General features: G+C 32.4%; 1 protein-coding gene across 1 annotated transcript; it reads right to left on the minus strand.

Moving 5' to 3' along the window:
- Nucleotides 1-299: 299 nt before the first annotated feature.
- LOC120074590 (putative F-box protein At4g22030) lies at nt 300-1740 on the minus strand. The gene has a single exon (XM_090312252.1). It carries the CDS (start codon nt 1683-1685, stop codon nt 423-425), a length of 1263 nt encoding a protein of 420 aa, XP_090168378.1. The 5' UTR covers nt 1686-1740; the 3' UTR covers nt 300-422.
- Between the last annotated feature and the right edge of the window lie 17758 nt (nt 1741-19498).

Consider the following 19498-nt stretch of genomic DNA (forward strand, 5'->3'; position numbering starts at 1 on the left):
AAACCTTGGACCAAATAAAAGCTTGGTTAAGATAAAAAATGTATTATATCATAAAATCTTTATAATACAAAGAGGTTATATATGTCAAAACTTAGGTCAACTCATATAACAAGTGTTAATTATCATGAATTTTACCGTTTGAATTCTCTCCATTCATATTATACTAAAAAAAGTTTGAAGTTAAGCCAAATTGAACCTAGTATAAACTAGTTAAATCTCTATGATATCTCCATTAAAAGGCCAGAGATTAGAATCTTTACCCAACTCTTAAAAATAAAAGGAAAAAAAAAAAAAAAACCTTAAACAAAAGTTATGGTTAAATATATTGATCATAATGTTGTTTTTTCTTTACATGATTGGATGGACATAACATTTCCCATCTCAAAGAATCAACGAATTGTAACTTTAAAGAAAAAAAAAAATCAAAAAAGCTTGCTGGCAAATTCATCTATGGAAATCCCTTCTTCTCTAGCCGCAGCTGATTTGGTAGCCAATTGTCTGAGCTGAGATAAGCTTCTTCCCAATTTTAAAGCTACTTTCCTTTCAAACACTTGCCCATTTTCTCTCTTCTCCCAATCTTTCTCCTCAAGCATCCCTCTAATGGATTCTTCCAATAGCCCGAAAAAGCCGGCCGAATTTCTATACATCTCAAACACCATTCCAATCTGCCCACCGTGCTCTAACGCATTCACGGCTGCCGCCAAAGATCCAGCCGCCGCCGCCACCACCATCCCCGCCGATGACCAATCACCCACAAAAGCAGAACTCAAAGCCGCCATTCCGGTAAGAACAGGGCCCGAGATAGCCAGAGTTTTATTAACCTTCAAAACTAAATTCCCAAGTCTGACGTAGTCTTCAGCGTCTTTTGTCTTTACGATTTCAACGACCTCTCTCATTTCGGCCTCAAGTTCATCGCTCCACCCATTGGAATCACGACGTTGCTTTCCATCAAAATGGGCCTTTTCGTTCTTCGTCTGAGATGCAAAATCTTTAGAAGAATTTGGCCACCACGAAGCTGGCTCGAATGTTTTAGGGAATTTTTCAAGCATTACACCAAGTAAAGGAAGTGGGTATGCTTTATCGAGCGCCAATACTTTTTCCATGGCGGAATCCACGTCCCTTTGAGTGGTAGTTCCAACCATAATCAAGCTTTGGATTTCGGTTTGGAGTTGCTTGAACAATCTAGCCGCATTTCGCTGCTCCTCTGCCAGTTGTGAGGGTTGAATTTTGTTCACCATCACCAGCATCCCTGTTGCAGCAGAGAAAAGCAGAGCCGATGACAATTTCAGAGCCAAAAGAGGAGCTCCGAGGGCACCGACGGCGGGTGCAGCAGCGGAGAGGGCGGAAGCGGTGAGAGTGATCATGTTGATGGAATTAAGGAAAAGTGAATTCCAATTGTCTCGCTGTTGGCGGATGTTGTTGTGCATTTCGACACGGTCGGCTACGGCGTCTAAGATGGCTTGAAGCTGTGATTTGAAAGGGGATTCTGTGGGAATCACATTAATAATGGGTTGGTTTAAACAGAGTTCTTCAATCATTTTAACAGAAGTGGTGGAAGTTTTTGGGAGTTTGGGAGCTGAGATTCGGAGATTGGGAAGCTTTGGGATGTGAATTGCGGCTTGGGTAATTGTTCTTCTTGAAGAAGAGGAAGCTAAGAGGAGAGATGAAGCTTGTAAGGAAGCCATTGTTGGAACAAATTTTGAGCTTTTTTTAAATTTCTTTTGTAATTTTTGGTACTGAATTGGTGGGAGAATGCCAAATGGTGGCTGATTTTATAGGAGAAATGAATTGAAGGGTCAGATACGAAGAAATTTAGACAAGCGGGCTGAATTGACTCGGTTCACTAGCTGACTCGTGACTCGTTCTTCCCTTTTTAATTTTAATAATTCCCATTTGTTAAAAAATATTATATCTTCTCTCTCGGATTTGGTGTCCAATACAAAACGATGTCGTAACATTCCATATAGTCATACGTTTGACTGTTGATTGGTTCCTTTTTTTTTTTTCGGCTGAACACAATAACCGGATGATTACCTATTACTTTTTTTTATAACCCTCAATTTTGAACCTTAATCTTATATAATTCTGAATCTTAGTTTTAATGTATTCAAACGTTGAATTAGCCCTTTTTTTTTTTCCTAATGAATTTGTTAATAAACAAAACTTGATATATCATATTAATATATTTAGACACATTGACATGTTAGTTCAAAATATTATTTGATACATAAAGATTAATTTATGCAAATTGTGATCTATCCATTTTACTAAAATCTCTTTCTTTTAAATATTCGTTTAAATATCGGTCAGGTATAGATTTATTAATAAAATAATAATACTTTGTGAGCAAATTTATTAAAAAAATAGTTGACTAAAATTTTAATATATCATGGATGAATTCTAAAATTTTGAAAAGACCAAAGACCAAAATTCAATCCTTACTGTTGATATTTTTCTCCAATCAAGTTTCAAAAAAAAAAATTAGTTCATTATAACATATGTTCAAAATTTTTATTAATGGACGTTGAATGTGGGGAATACTTACCTGACTTTGGATTAAATGTAGATTTAGTTTAGATCATATAGTAATCAAATAAATATTGTAGACATTTAATTGTTTTTCTCAAATTTAAATAGTTTAATTTCTCCACATTTTATTACTCGTGCGTGATGCCACATACAAAATTAAAAACAGCCTGATTTAACATTCAGGGTGGGTTAAAGAGGTAAATGAAAAATATTAAAATATAATTAAAAACTAAATTAAAAAGTTCATCGATTCCTTTGAGTTCAGAAAACTCGCCAAGAACAAGGTTTTATTTAGAATGATACTTCAAAATCTTCCTATTATAGCTTTACAAGAAAATAAGACAATTAATTAATTAATTAAAAATTAAATAATTTAAATTAGCAACTAAATTATTATCAAATATAGTAAAATATCATTATGATAGATATCTATAACAATCTATCCCTTATAGATAGGATATTTTGCTATATTTGTAAATAAGTTGACTCATTTTGATAACATTAAATTAATATCATCTATAAACCTAAAAAATATAAAACAATAAAGACTAAGGTCTCATTTGATAATTATTTTATTTTTGAAAAATCAAGCCTATCTACATTACCTCCACCTCCAAATTTAATTAAGAATTCAATTATTGTATTTAAAAAAAATTAAAAAAATATGAAAGAACTAGGATTAATTTTAAAAAACAAAAACCAAAATTTAAATAGACCTAAATTATTAGATATTTCTCCCTTGGAATAAGGTATTCCAGGCTGAACGACGTCGTACGCAATATGATTTTAGAGGTACGGTATATGTTTGACTACAGATTTGTTTGAATTTGTGTGTGGTTGAGAATTAGTTTGTTAATTAATTTTAATAAGTTCATGCAAAGATTCAGACGTAGGCACGAAATGCAAGGGGACAGTAAAGAAGCAGTTGGTTTTCGGTTTTTTAAGCTATTTGTGGTTGTTACCGGTAAGCTTTCGTCATCAGTTCTCCTGTTATATATATATATATATATATATATATATATATATATATATTATTTCTTTTAATCTAAGTATAATTAAGCCATTTTTAATAATTAAGCTATCTTTTAATTGGTCTAATTTAAATGACACTATTTATGTTTGGTCAAATAATTATATCCACTTGATGATTATACTTTAATTTATTGCCAATTTCACCATTAATTTTTTTAATATTTTTAAATATATTTGCTCTACTAGTTTAAGTATATGATTTCAACCAATAGATTAGAAGTTCAATTTTCCATCCTGTAAGTATATTTGCTCAACTAAACAAAACATATTGCATAGTTGTCCTTGTTCTTCCTAATTTTCACTCTTATCTTTTATTTATATTAATAGCAATAATACGTGATCGTCTGTTTTAAAATTGTGGTTATTGTTATAAATGTGATTTTAGCTAAATATATTTGTTTAAGTCCCTTACTCTGTGTTCTTGGACTGTTGTGGAGTTATCTCAGATTTTGTCTCTTTCGGAACTTGTCTCAGAGATTATTCTTCAAAGTGCCATCTCTGCAAAATATTTCTTTCCTTATTTAAATTATTCTGTAAAATATTTTCTTTGAGATATTTTTCTTTTTGGTGAATTGCCGATATTATGTGAGGATTATTTCCATTATCCTACTATGCAATTTAAGCCCGAGAAGTTCTTTTGCTAGGGTTGCCGCATCTATTGTTTGTGAGATCATTGTGTGAATTTTACATAATACTTACTGCATTGCATTGATTTCAAGAAGAATATTTTATGTTTTGTTTGTGGCGCGTGTTCTTTACTTGCTCTTACAGTGAATGTTTCATAAGAATGAAGATTGCTCCATCTTAGGAGGAGCTTGGGACATTGTTGATCAAGAAGGATTTCTCACACCTTAGGGGGAACCTAAGGTTTCATTCTTTGAAGAAGGGAGTTCTCAAGATTTAGGGAGAGCCTAAAAATTCACAATAAGAAGAAAAGATATCTTCAAGTAAGAATGAGTCTCATACACTTAGGGGGAGTCTAAGTGATCTAACACTAATATATGTATTTAGGGGGAGCCTAAGTTCAAGTGAGAAGGAGTCTCACATCTAGGAGGAACTTAATTGGTTAGCTAAGTTGGGCTCTACATGTGTTAATACAATTTTTTCTATTTTCAAATAAGTACAATGTTGTAATCATTTGACTTTTATATATTAATGGACTATCTTTCCTAGGCACTCTGCCCCCAAACGTATGTGGTGCATCACCGAACTGAGTTACCAATTCCTGTGTGTTTATTCTTGATTTACTTTCTGTTGCTTTCTTATTGTCTCTGGTTTTGCTAGGACATTGCGTGTGACATCTCTATAGTGTGTGTGGAACCATATTCCAAAATGTCAATTGAATCATGGATGGTATTAAGGAAGGTGGTTCCACTACGCGTCCTCCTATTCTTGATGAAGCAAACTATTCTTACTGGAAAGTCAAGATGCCTACCTTTTTGAAGTTGATCAACGGCAAAACATGGAAGATTGTTGTAACTGAAGGTTTTGAAAACCGAAGCGGAAGCATGAAAGGCATCGTGTCTCTTAATTTAGTTTTACAAAACAGTATAAAATACAGAGATGACAGAAATAAAACGATAAACATTCTTACATACAACATGCTTTTCACAGTACAAAAGAGAGAGACGAAGGGAGAATCACAACTTACATTTGAAGACTCAAATCTTCTCGCTTCCTCTTCAATCTACTGCAAGTTTTTTCAATAGCACAAACTCTTTCCTAAAAAACATGAACTATGCAACTGGACACCACCACTAGGTTACCACGATATTCTTAGAGGGAAAGAATCGACGAGAGTATGTAGGCTTTGCTTCAATTTTGGAAGATGGGAAGAGTTTTAGTTTGAGAGGAAAAAATCACAGAGTTCACACATAGAGTGAGATCTTGAGATACCATAATGTCTATAATTCTATGTCCTTCTCTTCTATGTTAACGTGAAACCAACTCTCACGTTGGTTATCTAAGAGAGTGGGTTGAGGGAGTTACATTAACTCCATCCCCATTATTTAATTTAAATTAAAAAAGAATTTAATTATATATATATATATATATATAACAAACCTTATGTTATATCAAATATAACACATAACCTATAGTTTATATTATCACATATAGTATAACCTATAAATTATTAATCTCTCATATAACCTATAATTCTTATATAGGTCATATTTTTTATAATTAATATTTAAATTATATTCAAATATTCATTTCCTATCAAATAGAACTTTATATTATAATGTATCATATACATTATATTAATTATGTATCATATAATTAATTATATCTCATATAATTAATTCCCTTTATTAATTTGAATAATTCAAATTAATCCAAAATTAATTCAATTCTCATTAATCCCAATTGAGCTATTGAGGGGACCTTATGGACTTATAGATTGAAGCTCTGATGGTACTTAATTAATTAATTAAACTTTTTAACTAAAAATTAACCAACTTCCATTAACTGCTGATCACTCCACTAAAGACCAATAACTATACTCTTTGCACTATAGATATATTTCTATGTCCATTGAATATAACTAATCAATAGTGCGTTGACCCTTCGCAAATTGCTCATAAGTACAATTGGGCCAAAACTATCGTTTTGCCTTTGTAGTTACATCTAACTCTTTAAGTACCACTGATCCCTCTAATGAACAATAGTCAAAGTCCAACTATGACCAAACTTCTTTCATACTAGAAGAGAGTGTGGCGCCATATTGTTCAAGCCCTAGAATCAGCCTTTAAGGGAACATTTCTTTACTTACCCTAACACTAGGGAATGAGTGAATTCCTTCTTGTGAAGCTGCATTCCCAACTCCTCAATCAGACGAATCCCAAAAATGGTAGGCATATTGAGTCGGTGATACAAGTCACTCTCACCCATGCAGGTCAAAGAACTGTCTTCATAGGCAGGAGTTCATAACTCATTCAAGATTCAGGTCAAGTCACCTATGGTCATCTTGGTGAAATGTAAGTCTCTTCTATCAACGGTGTTATATAAAGAAACTATTCATTTTGTGGCCTGATCTTATACAAACTCTTTATATAGAACGCCCTTGCTCACATGTCTCTAATTGAATGACAAGGATCAGATTATTTTGTAGCACTTTACAACAATTGTAATAATTATAAAGCGGGTCGTATTCGTAATGCGACCGGGATAATGTATCCCCTCTTATCCATCTACTACAGACCGTTTAGGTTAACACTTATGATGGAACCTGTGAAGGTCCTGAGTGGAAACGTGGATCGTCCCAATTTTTAATTTTACACATAATGCAAAATTCCAGAATACAAATTATGCAAAATCACATAATTACAACATGCTTAATAAATTGAGAAAAGAAAAATTATGGTTTCTAGAAAACCTTGCCTTTGAAGAACCTCTCTTCATGTGAATTCCCTTATCCGAATCTGTCATGAACAAAACACGAACAATTCAAAATGGTCACCACTAATTGAAGCCTCTTGTATTCACTTTTGGGATGAGAGTCACAAGAGTTGTGTAGGCTTTGTGAATTTTGGGAGAGAGAAGGAAAGTTTGAGAGGAGAAGAGAGGTCTATGGGTTCTCCTTGGTAAAAATAAATAAAAAATTACAGAATTACAAAGAGCAATCTCTAGAAAAACCCAAAAAAAGAGAATATAAAAAAATTGCTCTGCACTTTACCACACACGCACGGATAGAGAGAAAAAAGGGGACCTCCCAAAAACATTTTCAAAAAATAAATTAAAATAATTTATTTTAATAAACATTTAATATATATTTATATGATAACCACCTTATCATATAATATATATCAAACTATATGTTATATTAAATATATGATGGAACACGAGACATACGCAGCAAAATAAGGAACTAATTACACTTTAATTGCTTCTAATTAATAGGAAAATAGCATGCAACCCTAAATTAATTAATTAGGGTTTTTGAAAAAAATTACCTTTGAAGCTCCCGAAACACTTTCATCTCTACCCGAACACGAACTGGACAACCACTAGAGCTGACCTACTATCCTCTACACTCAGAACCAGATTGTGGGACTCGATGGATGAAGAAACTGAGAGAGAGAAAGAGATGAAAATAGGAGATGGATTTTTGGGTTGAGTTTGGGTTTTGAATTTTCCTCAAAATAGTGATTTTTTCCAGCCTAAATTTAGAAATTTTTTTTGGCAAAATGTCAAAAGTCTTTCTCCAAATTGAAAGCCCAAATTTATAGAAAAAGTCATGCAAAATTTGCATTAAACAAATTCATAAAAACCCAACACCTCAAAATCCACTATCTAAGTGGGTTTGATGTCTCCACTATAAGCCAACACCTAGCCCACTATCTTGTTAGTGAAATTATCTATCAAAAGTTTGAATTTTCCCACTAACTTTAGTCAAAGGGCAAAATAGTCATTTTGTCAAAGTCAAACTTTGACCGAAAAGTCAACATTTTGACTTTTTATGATTTTTCCGGTTGACTAATTTTGATCTCCCGAGCATGAATCCACATTCATTTTCTCGAAATTCAAATCACATTTGAATATAAGGTTGGTCGAAGTTTGACTTTTCAAAGTCAAGAGTCAACTCTTTGACTTTTTACATCTTTGACCATTTCCATTATTTTCGAGCTTCCGAATATGAACGTATTCATATTCTTGATATTTAAATCACATTTAAATATTAAAACTAAATCTCTAAACTAAAAAACCGACCACTATATCACATATACTTGTCGGTTTCTCTCTCTTCACCTAATTCGAACAATTCGAATTATTCTATCATACTGTTCTAAGTTTATTCCATATGAGCTAGTAGGGGAACCTAATGGACCTATAGATCATGGGCTCCAACAATCCGAGATTAGCTGGCTAAACTCTTTAGATGGAACTAATCATCATTTGTTAACTCACGGGTCATTCCACTATAGTCCCGTAGTTGCACTCCTCTCACTATAGATATATTTGTGTCCATATGATATAACCATGATTAGTAAGCTAATCCTTCACAGGTTGTTCGTAATCCCGGCTGGGTCATAAAAACTGTTTTATCCCCAAGACTACATCTTGTTCCTTAAGTTCCACTGATTCTCTAATGAACAATTGGTTTAAGGTCCAACATATAAACCGAACCCTTTTCGGGCCAAGGAGAGGGTGGGCCCCTTGTTCAAGACTTGAATTCAGTATTAAAAGGAACAACCTATCTAAATTCCTATAACGGATAGGAGTGAATTCCGTTTTGCACCCTATGTTCCCAGCTATCTACCTGATCTTACCCCTGAAATTGGAGGCTTATTGGACTAGCGATAATGAGTTGCCCTCACCTATGCAGATTTAAGGATAATTCCGAGTGAACATGAGTTCATAGTAGCTCAGGATTAAGATTAAGTTACCTAGGTCATCAATTAATGAAATAGTCAGTTTATACATAAAACGGCGTTTAGAACGTAAAGAGTGACTATTTCATGGTTTAGTACTATGTAAACTCTTTACATAGGATGCCTCCACTTTCATGTCTTCACATGAACGGTTTAGGATCACATCGTTTGTACTAACTACAAAATGGATCGCATCCATAGTGTCCCCAGAGTAACGTGCCCAACCTTATTCATATACTATAGACCATTTTGGTTATATATTTGAACTTGATCCACATTTATGTCACTACATAAAGTTCAAACTACATTAAATAGCCTTAGGACCTTAGTTTATTGGATTCAAGATTTACAATTTCAATAACAATTTTATCAAAAAACAAAACAGAATATGTTTATCAATTTACAAACTACGAGTTTTAGGACATAAAATCCCACAATATAATATAACCTACAGTTTAATAGTGTATCAAATACAATATTACCTATAGTTTTCATTCTCTCATTAATGTATGGTATTTAATATAAATCCCATTTATATTAAAATTAATTATATGAATCCAATTCACACAATTAATATTTGAATTACATTCAAATATTTATTTCCTTTCAAATAAACTTTATATTATAATGTATCAAATACATTATATTAATTATATCATATATAATTAAGTTAAATTAATTATATCATATATAATTCATTCCATCAATTAATTTGAACAATTCAATTAATCCAAAAGTGATTCTCATAAATTCCTGTTAAGCTACAGAGGGGACCCCATGGACCTATAGATTGAAGCTCCAATAATACTTGAATAATTAATCAAACTCCTTTAATTAAATTATTCAACATTCATTAATTGTCGGATACTCCATTAAAGACTGACAGCTGCAATCTTCATACTACAGATATATTTCTGTATCCATTGGGTATAACCAGTCAACAGCGCGATGACCCTTCACAAATTGCTCGTAAGTACACCTGGGCCAAAATTACCGTTTTACTCTTATAGTTACATCTAACTTCTTAAGTACGACTGATTTCTTTAATGAACAATAAGTCATAGTCTAACTATGACCAAAGCCCTCTCAGGCTAGGAGAGGATGTGGCACCACATTGTTCAAGCCCTGGAATCAGCCTTTAAGGGAGCAATTTATCTACTTACCTTGACATTGGGGAAGGAGTGAATTTCGTCTGTGTAGCTATGTTCCCAGCTCCCCAATCAGACAAATCCCCAAAATGGTAGGCTTATTGAGTCGGTGATCTGGCCACTCTCACCCACACAAATCAAAAGATCGCCTTCATAGGTAGGAGTTCACAACTCACTCAGGATTTAGGTCATATCACCCATGGTCATCCTGGTGAAATGTAAGTCTCTATTATAAATGACGTTATATAATGAGACTAGTCATTTCGTGGTCCAATCTTATACAAACTTTTTTTACATGGAATACTCCCGCTCACACATCTCCACATGAATAATTAGGATCAGATCATTTGTAGCACTTTACAACAATTGTAACATCTACAAAGCGGGTCGTATTCGTAGTGTCATTAGGATAAAGTATCCAGTCTTATCCATATACTACAGACCATTTAGGTTATCACTTAAACATGATCCACCTATATGTCTCTACATATATGTTTAAGCTACAGATGATAACCTTGGATGCTGGTTTATGGGTTTAATACTACTAAATGTCAAATAAAACATCTCATATTTTATTGAATAAATAAAATATTTGTACAATACAATTACAAACTACAGAACCCTACGAGATTTAGGGTATCAACCCAAAAAACTTAAACCTGATCCATCTGTATGTCTTCATACATGTTTAAGATATAGAAGATAACCTTGGATCTTAGTTTATTGGTTTTGTGGGTTAATGCTACTAAATGTCAAATAAAATACCTCTTATTTTATTAGATAAATAAATTGTTTGTATAGTACAATTATAAACTACAAGACCCACGATATTTAGGGCATTAACCCCATGAGTAACAAGAATGTCGATGATAAAGAAATTCTGAAACCAAGATACAGTAGTCTGAAGTTGAAGACGAAGCTTCTTTAGGAAACTCACATGCTTTAAATGCTACATTTAATGGTATTGATCACAACATATTCCATCTAATAAATACTTGCACCTTATAGAAAAAAAGCTTGAGATATCTTGGTAGTTACTCATGAGAGAACTTCAAAAGTCAAGTTGTCTAAACTACAACTGCTGACATCAAAATTTGAGAATCTCAAAATGCAGGATGATGAATTGATTGTCGAATTGAATGTTCGATTGATAGACATTGTCAATAATGTTGGATTGTATGTCCTAAAACTTACAGTTTGTAATGTTAAACAATTTCTATTATCAATAAAGGTGTTATTGACATTTATTCAATAAAACTATTGTTGAATATGCACATTGCACTTGTAAAAACTAAATTCAATAAACTAGAGATCCATGGCTATTATATGAATACTTGAACTTTATGTAGGGACATAAAGACAAATCAAGTTTGAATAAATAGCCAAAACGATCTATAGTATATGAATAAGGTTGGGTGCCTTATTGTGGTAACACTATCAGATGTGGCCCACTCTGTAGTTGTTACAATTTGTTGTAAAGTGCTACAAATGAAGTGATCTTGATTCATTCATGTAATGACATGAGGAGCGGAGACGTCCTATACAATGAGTTTGCATAAGATCAGACCAAGAAATAAGCCACTCTTACTTTATAACGTTGTTTACTGTTGAAAACTGGCTGTTTCAAATCGATGACCTAGGTAACTCGACCTGAATCCTGAGCTAACTATGAACTCCTGTTTATTTGGGATTATCCTTAGATTTACATAGGTGAGGGTTGGCTCAACAGTACCGGCTCAATAAACCTTTCATTTCAGGGGTAAGACCGGATAGATAGTTGAGGACATAGGGTGTAAGACGAAATTTACACCTATCCGATTTAAGGATAGTAGAGAGATTGTTCTCTTAAGTACTGAATCCAAATTTTAAACAAGGGGCCCACCCTCTCATTGGCCCGAGAGGGACTCGGTTTAGGGATTTGATTACAAACCAATTGTTCATTAGAGGATCGGTGACACTTAAAAAGCAAGATGTAATTTCGGGGGTAAATCAGTGTTTGACCTAGCCGTGATTACGAACAACCTGTGAAGGGTCGACTTACAAATTATGATTAAATCAAGTGGACGGAAATATATCTACAGTGAGTAGAGTGCAACTACTGAGTTATAGTGGCGTGTCTCGGTAGTTAACGAATATTGTTTAATTCGGTCTAAAGAGTTTAGTCAATTAATCTTAAATCGTTGGAGCTCATGATCTGTAGGTCCATAAGGTCTCTCTACTAGCTCATAAATCTTGGATTAGTATATTGAGTGAATTTGAAGCCTTTGAATTTGATTTGTGAATTAAATTTGAAGTGTTCAAATTTTGAATTAAGATTTGAATTTGAATTGTTCAATTTCAAATTAGGGTTTGGATAATTATATTCGATATAGTTAACGTCTAAATTATCGAAACTAAACATAATTAGAGAGTTTAAAATATTTAAATATTGTTTTAAATATTAATTATATGAATATGATCCATGTATGAAATAGGTGTTTAATTAATTTAATATTTGATATTAAATTATTAATTATTTAATTAACTAAATTTGTTTAATTACTTATTTAAATTAAATCATTTTCAATTTAAGAAATTCAATTTGTGAAATTGAATTTTGCATTATATTTAATTTAATTATAAATTAATATAATTTAGAAAATGAAATTTGAAAATTAGTTTATGTAGTGGTTTTTTCCCAACATTTGGTGGATTAACTCACCTTTGAACACCTAGCTCTTCATGTGAGTGCCATTTGAAGTAGCAATGGCTGATACTCATAGTGCTTGCATGTATTAGTTACATAAAAGCTTCCAATTTCTAAGATTGAAAATGAGAAGGTTGGAAAATTGGTTTTTATGCAGAAATTCTCTCTCTCTAACTCCTCTCTCTATTCCCTTATTCAATTCACTTGAATCAAATTCAAGTAGAATAATAGTAGAAAAGACACTTTTGGTAGTCTACTATTGATTTGAAAACCCAATTCGTGGAGAGGAGCAAAGATCAAAAGGTTTTTATGAAAGGTATATATATGAAACCCTATTCTATGAAATTTTGTTCATGCATGCTTTTAGAACTCAATTTAAGTGTAATTAGAGTGATTATTGATTCTCATTTCGTTGCATGCTTATGTATTCCATCAAATGAGTTATTTACCCTAGGAGAGAAAATTTCTGAAGAAAAGTTGGTCGGAAAAGTGCTTAGTCTCCACTTTTTTTTTTTTTTTTAATGAATGTTACATCCATTGAAGAAACTCATGATATCTCCACTATGAAAGTTGATAAATTATTTGGCTCTTTATTGACCTATGAGATATCTTTGGATGAAAAACAAAAAAAATGGAATAAAGAAATTGCTCTGCAATCCTTGGTTGAAAAAGAACATGATGATTCGAATAGAGAGTCTAATGAGTCTCTTGTTGACTCTATATCTTATCTGTCTAAATAATTTAACCATGTTCTCAAACAGTTTGAGAAGAAAACAAGAAATTCATGCTCTCGGAGTTCTAGACTTGGGGAAAATCTCCCTCCAAAATAGTTTAAATCTCAAAATGTTTGAAAGAAAGCTGACAAGGCTGGTTTAACCAGCTATCAAAATAGGGAGAAGTCCTTCAAATTCAAAGAATGTGAAGGCTACGGTCACTTTCAAGTTGAATGTCTGAACTTTCTAAAAAGGTAGAATAGAAGTTATGTCCTGACCTAGTCTGATGACGATTCTAATAAAAGTAGCAACTCTAAAGTTGATGTCAAGACATTTGTTAGTAAAATCTCATATGATACCTCATCTTATGAGAATCTTGAGCTTGGATTTTTTATTGGAAGTGAAAATAGTGAGAATAGTTCTGTGTCAACTGATCCCTCCTATCAAACACTCTTTAGCAAGTGGCAAGATGATTTGAAAGTTTTCAATATTAAAAAAGAGAGGATTGAATCTCTAATGACAGATAATCATAAACTTATTTCTACAATTGTAGATTTAAAACGTGAACCGAATCTCGTTAAAGTAGAGAAAGACTCCATATGTAAGTTAGTTAGAATGTTGAACTCAGGAACTGAAACTCTAAACAAAATCTTGTTAAAAGGAAAAACAGCCAGTGACAATGCTGGACTTCAATTTTCAAAAAGAGGAATCAGGGACAATCAAATGTCCAAATACAAGGGAAAACATAAAATTTAATTTGTAATAGTTCAACATCCTGAGTCACATGGCTTGCCAAAAGCTTCCACTAGCAATTTAAGTAGAAGAAACAATTGAAAATTCAAAAAAAAGTGGATATGTAATCACTATGGAAAAAGGGGTCATAAACGACCTTTCTGTTTCCAGTTGTATGGAACTCCATGTAGACTTCTAAATGTACTTGAAACTTCTACTCCTAATAAAAACAGGTTCCAGAGTAATCCTCAGATGAAACAAGTGTAGAGAATCAAAGGTGTACAATATAAGTAATGTTGTCCTAATATCACCCGGGTCCTCTGCTAAAGAAATGGTTGTTTTTTTTTTTTTTTACAGTGGTAGTTCAAGGTACATAACTGGCGAAAATAGTTATGCTTCAGATCTAAAACTAGTAAACTTAGGATGTGTTACCTTTGGAGAGGAGCTACTGGTAAAATTGTCGGAAAAGGCAAACTTAACTTTCATGGTCTCCCTTCCCTCTGTGATGTGATGTTAGTTGAAGGTCTCACTACCAATCTTATCAGCATCAGCCAATTGTGTGATCAAGGGCTGAACATCAACTTTACAAAAAACAGATGCATTGTTACAGATGATGCTAAAGGTCTCGTCATGACAGGTACTCGTTTTTATGATAATTGTTATTTGAAGTCTCTTAATGACCCTTCTTAGATTTTCCACCTATCTCGCCAAGAAGAGGCACGTCTGTGGCATAAATGTTTGGGCCATGTTGCATGGGTTAACATCAAGGTAAATGGAGAAAGTATTTATAGTAAGTGGGAGAAGGATGCACGTCAACATGTTCTATTGTCTCCTTCATTGGTTTGCAATGTAAGATCTTTTTGCACGGCTTCGAGGCGCAATGAGAGTGTCCCTCTTCAGATGGTTTTTACATCAGGTTAACATCAGGGCGAACTTCAGTAATGGATAAAGTCGCTTTAGTTTTTTCCCCAATCGATTTTTTCCTCTGGTTGGCTCATTGAAGTGGAACTCTAGGATCTAAAAAGAAGGGTCATACTTACGAGAAATTATTAAGCAAGTTAATGAATTCTTGACTAAATCAATGGTAACTAATTTTTATAGGAATAAGAGTTATTCTAGTGTAACAATTGGTTGAGAATGTCTCAATCCAATAAAAGAATAACGAACTATCCTTTGGGGGCACTTATTTTAACTCACTAGAGTGTCATAGCAATAGAACATTTGAATTAATATGAATAAGATTTATATTAAATTTATTGGTTCATTTTTTTTAATTTCTATGCTGAAATAGAATGGATAATAGATTGCATATAGTCAAATAACATGTTTTATATAGTTTAAGGAGTTTTAATTTATTACTGATATAAGTCAAAAGGTTTGATAAATAAGTTTTGGAAAAAAGTCAACAACACATCATCACTGTGTAATCTTAAATTCGTTTTTCATTTGGGAAATGTTCTAAAAAGGTTGCCAATTCATGAAGTGCTCATGAATTATAAATGAAGTGATACCTTACTTTTATCATCTAGATAACATGTGATATATCTGGATAACAAGATAAAGTCATGACAAAAACATACTGTATGTTGGAGTCATGGGAAGCCAAATGATCTTAAAAGTTAAGTATTATTTGAGTTCAAGAAAAAAATTTGTGACTAGTGCCAATAAGGAAAAGGTTTCCAAAATAGCTTGGGATGTCACATGATGGAGAATTTTAGAAATACCTCAAAAAGGAAAAATATAAGAATAAGTAAATTTGATTTACTAAGTTCTTGGCAGGGAATAAAGATTCACACCTTGATAGTTAAATAAAAATATAGGAATAAGTAAATTTGATTGATTAAGTTCTTGGTAGGGAATAAAGATTCACACCTTGCTAGTTGAATAAGGATTAACTATTAGAATTTTTTCCTTCATTACAATTAAATTGTGTTTCTTGGTAAATAGTTAAATTAGTGGAATAGCTTCTGCTAATTGACAATGGAAAGCTCATCTCAGTTAAAATAGTGGGAGACATTAAAATGTTGTTTATTTATGCTGAATATGGTGCTTTTATCACCATAAGAGAACTTCAATTTCTCCATACTTTATACTAAATAATTGGAGTATGAATAATTTTTATTGATAAGACATGATTTCAAAAGATGTTTGAAAATGTGTTCAACTTTAAATAAATATATTTTTATGCATGTTAGAAGTTAATACATTTGAATACTAAACTGAGAGAGAGTAAGGATTAATTAATCCAGAAATAAAGACATTCTTTTCTCCTAAAAGGATACTTGTTTTTTGCAGTTAAATGATAATAACGGGTAATTCTTTAAGAGTTAGAGTTAAGTTACTATTACCAAAAGTCTTACTTTTCATGCAAAAGTCTCATTGAACCTTATTAGATAAGGTTAACTAGCCAAAGAGTCTGTTGAGCTTATGCATTTTGACGCAGGTGGTCTAGTGATTGAAAGAGTAAGTTTGACTTCATAAATAAGTCATTAATATAATTAACGAGTATTTGTGAATGAAAGTGTCTTAATCTAATGAAACTTTAGTCTTATTTTCTTTGAAATGTTCAAACAAAATTAGGTTAAAGTTTGAATCATTTAGGCAAGTCTATTGTGACATTATGATTAGATCATAATGATTAGTACATGAAATTTTAATGCACTATGTCTAATTGATAGAGATGAAATAAGATTTCAACTTCAAGCATTAGGTACAATTTGAATGGAATTGTGTTGTAATAGGAGAAATTTGGCCTTGTTAAACTTAGTATATGTTAAGTACTGTGTTAAACATATTCACTGTATTGACGCCAAACTCCACCAAGGATATGCAACATAGATTACAAATTTTTAACATTGTTTCCTCAAAAAATATTTGAGAAACAATTTTGGATTATGAAAGTGTTGTAAAACCTGTTTACAACATTTCAGTATTTGGGTAAATTGAGATACTTGTGTCAAAACGAAATCTTATAAATAAGCTTGGTGAAACAAATATTCGAAAATACACCTATATGGGGGTAGTTCTTAAGGAGTTATGAAATAACCTTTTGTATACTCCAAAATAAAATAATGTATTTATGTGACAAATATTGATTTTATTAGGAATTTCATATAAAAGGCTATGAACCTATAGATGATGAGCACATGCGCAGCGGAAGAAAAACGGATATAAAGTACTATAATTAGATTAATTACAAAGATAAGCATGCAAAATAAACAAATAAAAGGGAAAAAAGAATACAACATTTGTAGACTTTGAATCTTCTCCAAATTAGCTCCAATCTACTCACGAACAGTTCGTAGATCATCACGAGAGTCTTCTCGACTATTCTTCTACCTTATAATGGGATGGTGGGATCTTGTGAGTGACTAATTTGGAGAGGAAAGGATTAAAACTTTGAGAGAAATTTGTAATGAGATTATCACATAATCTCATCCAATTCCATTGTGGCCAAGAGTTTTTGAAATTCAATAAATACTCCCTCTTAAAGACCATTATATGCAAAACGCAACTTTGAGTTTGATGAGAATTTGAACTAAAAAATCCACTAACTCAAAGTGGGATTAAGTGGGGTAAGTGTCTTCAAATGAAGACAACACTTAGCAATATAATAGTTGGAATTTTTCACTCACAAATATTGGATCTTTCCACTAACTTGCTCAAAGTTTGACTCTCAAAGTCAAAAGTCAATACATTTGACTTTTTGACTTTCAAAAATCAAAAGTCAACAATTTGACTTCCATTGCATTTTTTTTTACCTAGTCAACAATTTGACTTAATGAAATTTTGATCAATTCCATTTAATTTCAAAATAATTATAATAATCAATTTTAAAATTAAATTAGTACTAAATAATTAATTAAATAATTTAATTAATTTAATTTAATATTAAATCCAATATTAATCCCAATTTATATGAATCCCTATTCATAATCTTAATATTTAAATCTTATTTAAATATCTCCTATTTTCTCTCTCTTTATGTTTAATTCACAATTAAACTTTAGGTTAAATATATCGTATATATTTAATGCTTTGCTCCAAAAACTAAATTTGAACACTTCAAATTCGTTTGTCACATTGTTCTAAGGTTTAGTTCGATATGAGTTAGTAGGAGGACCTCATGGATCTACGGATCATGGGCTCCAATGATCCGCGATTAATCGGCTAAAATCTTTAACCTAATTAGCCACCATTCGTTAACTATCGGGTCACTCCACTAAAACCCAGTACTCCTCTCACTGTAGATATATCATGTCCACTCGATATAACCATGATTAGTAAGTTAACCCTTCACAGGTTGTTCGTAATAACGGTTGGATCAAAAGTTGTTTTATCCCCGAGATTACATCTTGCTCCTTAAGTCTCGCTGATCATCTAATGAACAATTGGTTTGTGATCCAATCACTAAACCGAGTCCCTCTCAAGCTAATGAGAGGGTGGGGCCCCTTGTTCAAGACCCAGAATCAACACTTAAGGGAACAACATCTCTACTATCTCTAAAAGCGGGTAGAAGTGAATTTCATCTTGCACCCTATGTCCCCAACTATCTACCTTGTCTTACCCCTGAAATGGGAGGCTTATTGAGCTGGCACTGTTGAACCAACCCTCACCCATGAAAATCTAAGGATAATCCCGAATAAACAAGAGTTCATAGTAAACTCATTGCATATGACGCCCTCACTTCTCATGTCAATACATGAACGAATCAGGATCATTTCGTTTGTAGTACTTTACAACAAATTGTAACAACTACAGAGTGGATCACATCCAATAGTGTTACCAGAATAAGGCACCCAACCTTAATCGTATACTACAGATCATTTTGACTATTTATTCGAACTTGATCCACTCTTATGTCTCCACATAAAGTTCAATTACTCATGAAATAGTCATGGATATTTTAATTTATTGGATTAATTTCTAAAACGAAATAAGAAATTCATATATTCAAAAACAACTTTATCGATTTACAGAATAAGTTTATTGTTTACAAACCACGAGTTCTAAGACATAAAACCCAACAATAGAACGGTTAATTTGTGTTGATGAACTAGTTCCAAGTAAAACCACTTAATAGTTAACAAGTATTGTTAACCATTTATTTTCATTTGAAAGTTAAATTTTGATTGTCAACCATATAAGTCTTCATCGTAGTGGGAGAGTTATGAGATAATTCAACTTTTATAAAAGCTTACTTAAAGTCTACATTGTCACATTAAATGACAAGATGAAAACTTATAAATCTCAAAAGTAGTGGGAGAGTTATGAGATGCTCAACCT

This window comes from Benincasa hispida, chromosome 3, assembly GCF_027475165.1.
Source record: "Benincasa hispida cultivar pf3 chromosome 3, pf3_genome.v1.1, whole genome shotgun sequence".
In the NCBI taxonomy this organism is placed as follows: Eukaryota; Viridiplantae; Streptophyta; class Magnoliopsida; order Cucurbitales; family Cucurbitaceae; genus Benincasa; species Benincasa hispida.